This window comes from Diceros bicornis, chromosome 13, assembly GCF_020826845.1.
Source record: "Diceros bicornis minor isolate mBicDic1 chromosome 13, mDicBic1.mat.cur, whole genome shotgun sequence".
Classification (NCBI taxonomy): Eukaryota; Metazoa; Chordata; class Mammalia; order Perissodactyla; family Rhinocerotidae; genus Diceros; species Diceros bicornis.
The window spans coordinates 24,145,703-24,150,199 of record NC_080752.1 but is presented as its reverse complement, the minus strand read 5'-3'; the positions used below and the strand labels follow the sequence as shown (position 1 = coordinate 24,150,199).

At 52.1% G+C, this 4,497-nt stretch overlaps 1 protein-coding gene across 2 annotated transcripts; it reads right to left on the bottom strand.

The window, feature by feature from the left end:
* Window positions 1-641: 641 nt before the first annotated feature.
* TPRG1L (tumor protein p63 regulated 1 like) lies at window positions 642-4,497 on the bottom strand. Of its 2 annotated transcripts, XM_058552725.1 has the most exons (6): window positions 4,253-4,497; window positions 4,047-4,138; window positions 3,778-3,954; window positions 2,724-2,877; window positions 1,838-2,069; window positions 642-991 (listed from the first exon to the last, which is right to left on the bottom strand). In XM_058552725.1, the coding sequence occupies exons 1-5, from the start codon at window positions 4,451-4,453 to the stop codon at window positions 1,875-1,877; spliced, it is 819 nt and encodes a 272-aa protein (XP_058408708.1). In that variant the 5' UTR covers window positions 4,454-4,497; the 3' UTR covers window positions 642-991; window positions 1,838-1,874. The 2 variants fall into 2 exon arrangements, with proteins under 2 accessions (XP_058408708.1, XP_058408707.1); XM_058552724.1 differs by lacking the exon at window positions 642-991 and having other exon boundaries at window positions 1,342-2,069.

Sequence of the window (4,497 nt, the reverse complement as noted above, 5' to 3'; positions counted from 1 at the left end):
CTTAAAATAAATATTCACTAATTTATAAAATAGCTAATCTTGTTTTCTTGAAAGGGTTAGGTAACAGGAAGGCTTTCTAGGTTAGTTTTAAGTTTTGCGTTCACTGTCTTTGGGAAAATAACCGAGCCAGTCTCCCTCAGACAGACATCCTGTTCTCGCTCCAGAGTGTCCATGCCAGTCTCTGAGGGTCTCGAGAGAACACCTGGGTTTCATGTGGGGCCTGTCCTGGAGTGTGGTGGGGGAGCCCCGGGCACCGTGAAGGTGGTGCCACAGAGGGGGCAGTGGGGTCAAGGTCAGGTCTCCGACCTGCTGAGGTGGTTCTGCAGGGAGTCTCCACCCTGGCTGTCCGCCCAGAACAATTCCAGGCGTCTCTCAACTCAGGCGCTTCTGACAGGCAGGCAGGGCTGGGAAGCACTGTTGGATGAACTAGGATTCGAAACAGGGATTCGTGATCCTGGTTAAAAGCTGGATGGTCTGCGTACCATGTCTGGTGTGTTTTGTAAAGAGAACTGTACTGGGTACATCACTTAGAACCCTCACGGCTGTACGTGCGCAGCAAGCTGGCAGGTTTACAAGGCTGTCACAGAAACAGTTCAAGCTTTAAAATGCACTAGTTTAAGAGGGAACTTTCTGGGTGATTGCACCTATTTTAATAATTACAACTTCAAAAACGGAACACCACCCATTTGATTCTAAAGGTCTTTACTACAAGACAAAAGCAAAGGCTCAAGGCGAGGGTTTGAGGCCACCTTTCGATTCGGACAGGCTGCTGCATTCAGACCACATCCACGCCAATTAAAGCTGCACCAGGTTGTAAAGGAGGAGGGAGCCAGCACGTAAGGTTGGTCAACAAATGCTTCCAGGCAAACCAGCAAGCCGTGGATGGGTGCAGCGGCACGGGCCGGAGTCCCCACGTGGAAATGCTTCCAGGCGCGTGGAGGCCCGGGTGCATTCAGGGCAAGGCTCTGAGAAAGCAGGTGTCTGCATGGAGCTGCGGTAACCAAGGTGGGCGTTAGCTGCTTCATGAGAATCTAACAGGGTTCCTTTTTTTTAAAAGTGCATTCTCTAAAAGCAAACTAAGCAATTCCCTTTTTAAATACAAATATAGCAACACAAACTTAGAATACATATAGTTGTCAAAATTATGTGCAAAGAACTATCAAGGTGACTTTCTCAAATTAATGAATTGTCTTAAAATGATTTTCTGCAAACCTTTCTGGGCCTGGGAAAGATGCCATAAGTATTAATAGAATATAGATTAATTTTAGAAAAAGTGTGACTTTAGGTCAAACATATATTTACACAAAAGCAGCTGTTCATTCAGGAGCCGACAAGGCAGACTGTCTCTTGCTTAGTTCACCAGTCTGCTGGTTTTTGTATTTAGCTTTAAAAAAATGGATTAAATTTCAAAATACAAAATTTGACACCAAGAGTAAACATATTTGCAACTACAGGCACTGGGGTATGAGGTCCTCCCTGGATGTAAGAATCTACACAGCTGAAGTGCTAACAGGTGTGTTCTAGTGGAATCACATGACGTTTATTAACATGCTACAGGGCTGGGGTGGGAAGGACCACGAGAAGCCAAATGGAGACACTCCAGGGAAAACACACGAACTGAAGTTCTAGAAAATGGGATACCAGCCAGTACAGTGACAGCTAGACACATTTTGCTTTTGTCTGTAGCTCATATCACCAGATGTCCAACATCCAGCTAAAGTATATAATTCATCTGACTATTCTCATCGCGCTCCGATCCCTAAAGGTAAACGGGCCAGCCCTGCCAGCGGCAGCAGAGCTGGCCCAAGGTCTGAGCCCCGAGAGTCCCCACATCCACCTGGCTTTCTCCGGGAGGAGCTCCCCGAGCGCAGCGGCTAGAAGCCTATTTTGCCTCTGGTCATGGAGTAGCCCAGCTTCGCCTCGTTGTTAATGAAAGACATGAGTCCCACGTAGGTCTCGATGAGGAGGGGGCGCTCCAGGACCAGCACGCCGTTGGCTTGTCCTGGCAAGGGACTCTCTTTCTGGGCTTTTTTGACAGCTTGAATTAACAGAGCTTTGAAGCTTTCCAACTTTAAAGAGAGAGAAAACATGGAGCTTGATCAGAGTGATGCATACAAATAAAACCCCACACGTCTGTGTCAGCCCCCCGTCCCCCTGGACGAGACGCCCTTCCAGCCCCACCCTGGTGGCCCTCAGCTCCCCTCCTCAGTGCAGCTCTCGAGAAACATCAGATCGCACCTCTGCTCCTCTGGGGCTGACGAGAGCCGGTACTCGTGGAGCCTGGCTCTCCCAGGCCTAAGTGTTGGCCACAGCGACCTAATGCTGACCCCCGCCACCAGGCTAGTGAGCAGGCCGCGCACGCGGCTGGCAGCAGGCACAGCCCCGAGGCCTCCTCTCCCGGTGGGCACGAGGACTGCCCGGCTCTAGCACGAGCGGGGGTCTGCTGCTGCCCACCCTGAAGCCCCTCCCTCCTGGGCCCTTCTCAAGATGATCGCAGCCGGGAGGGGCCGGCTTACAGAGCTAAGCTGGACAGTAGCCACTAACCACACGGGACCATCTTACCTAAGGTAGCCAAAAGTTTTAAAAATTAAAAGTTTATTTCCTCAGTTTTATTAGCCATGGTTCAAGCGCTCAACAGACACCTGTGGCCACCCTACTGGGCAGTGCAGGCCTACACCGTTTCTGTCACCACGGGGCAGCACTGCTGTCGCGGTCTGTCTTACTTGGCACAGAGAGGTCGTCTTCTCATCGGCACCGGCCATCGGGTGCTCTGTGAACGTGGCGTAGGGCACGTTGGTGGACCAGGGGTTCCATCTGTTGATAAAGGAAGGGCGGCTCTGCCTGTCCCACTGAATGCGAATCCCAAAACCTTCTCGCCTGCCAAGTGAGAAGAAATGACCCAGACTCCACAGACCAGGCCACAGTGCTCCCACGGCAGCCTGGGCACTTGTGGGGTGTGTTATTAGCAAGCTGTCCCACGGCTAAAGCCCAGACCTACGACATGTCACAACAGAAAGGGCTTGCAGGCTTCAATAGTAACAGTGGTCTCTAGTAACGACTGCTTTAAGTACATTTAAACACAACAAACTGAATATACTGACTTGGTTAAGCTAAACTTAATCTTCACACAATTAGTAAAATAGGTAATAGGAACACATTACAGGCAGGATAACTAAATGAGTGACAGTTTTTAACTTTAAATCATTTTTCCTGAATGTTTTATCGTTGGTTAAAGTTTTTAGCTCATCTTAGCTTCCTGAATTCCCTATTCAAATCTCTACATCAAAACTCTAAAATTTACTGCTCCATTGACTATAATAATATCTAGGTTTCTCATATTTCAGAAAATATCCCTAAAGCATGAAGATCAGCTCTTGAAAGTTGGGCATTAAACATCTTCAAAGTTAACCTTCAGAGATATCTGTCAATTAAAGTGATGCATTACTTCTTTCTCTTAAAACTTAACCAGAGCAGGGCTTGACATGAGCAAGGCAAGTTGCTGAGTTTGGCTTGTATCTGAGGAATATCCGTGTCAGGTCTACTTCAGGATATCTTGAATTCATTTGATTACAAGCCTAATAGCTCCCTCTTGTGCCAGAATTCCGTTTAATGCACCCAGCTGCCCAGAAATCACTTGCTTCTATTCTAAGAAATTATTGATTTTGAAGCTGAGGCTTGCACGTTTCTCTCTAAAGGCAGACACAAGACGACACTGGGGGCGGGCTGTAGAAGGGTGGACTACAAGGCTCCGGGCTGGGCTCTCTGTTGAATACGCACTTGTTGAGCGACTTCGGGGGGAACTGGAACTCTCCGTAGGAGATGGTGTCCACGGCACTGAGGGCTATCCGGACCACCTGCTGGCACTGCAGGCTGATGAAGTCGTATTTGCAGATGAGCAGCGCCTGGTCCGTGATGAGCACCAGACGCTCCTTCTCGTTGTTCCAGTGATCAACCCTGTCCGGGAACGAGACGGGTCACCACCGCGCCAGCGAGCGATCAGGGCGTCAGGGCCGGGGTCCCCCCACCAGGACGCGCACCCCGCTTACTCGGTCAGCAGCCACACCCCCTGGATGTCGCCGTCCTCCACGGGCCGGACCACCATGCGGATCTCCTCCACTGCCTGCTCGATGGTGCCGGGCTGCGCGGCCGAGGGCGGAGGTCACTCCGCGTCCCTCCTCTTCTGTCCCCCTCCCCCTCCCGGTGTGTCCCACTCCCCTTCTCCTCCCCTTCCCCTCCCCGCCCCCGGCCTCACCCGGAACACGAAGTACTCCTTGACGCGGGCGCGGCGCGTGGGGTCGTGGACGCTGAGCGGCCATAGCGTCTGTCGCAGCGGCGTGCCCGCCCCCGGCCGCCCCCCGCCCGCGCCGCCGCCCGCCCCGACCTCCTCGCCGGCCGCCAGCAGCGCCGTAGGGCTCGTGCCCGCCGAGTCCACCGAGTCCCGCAGCTGCAGCATCGCCGCGCCCGCCGCAGACCCCGACCCGGGACCTGGACCCGACG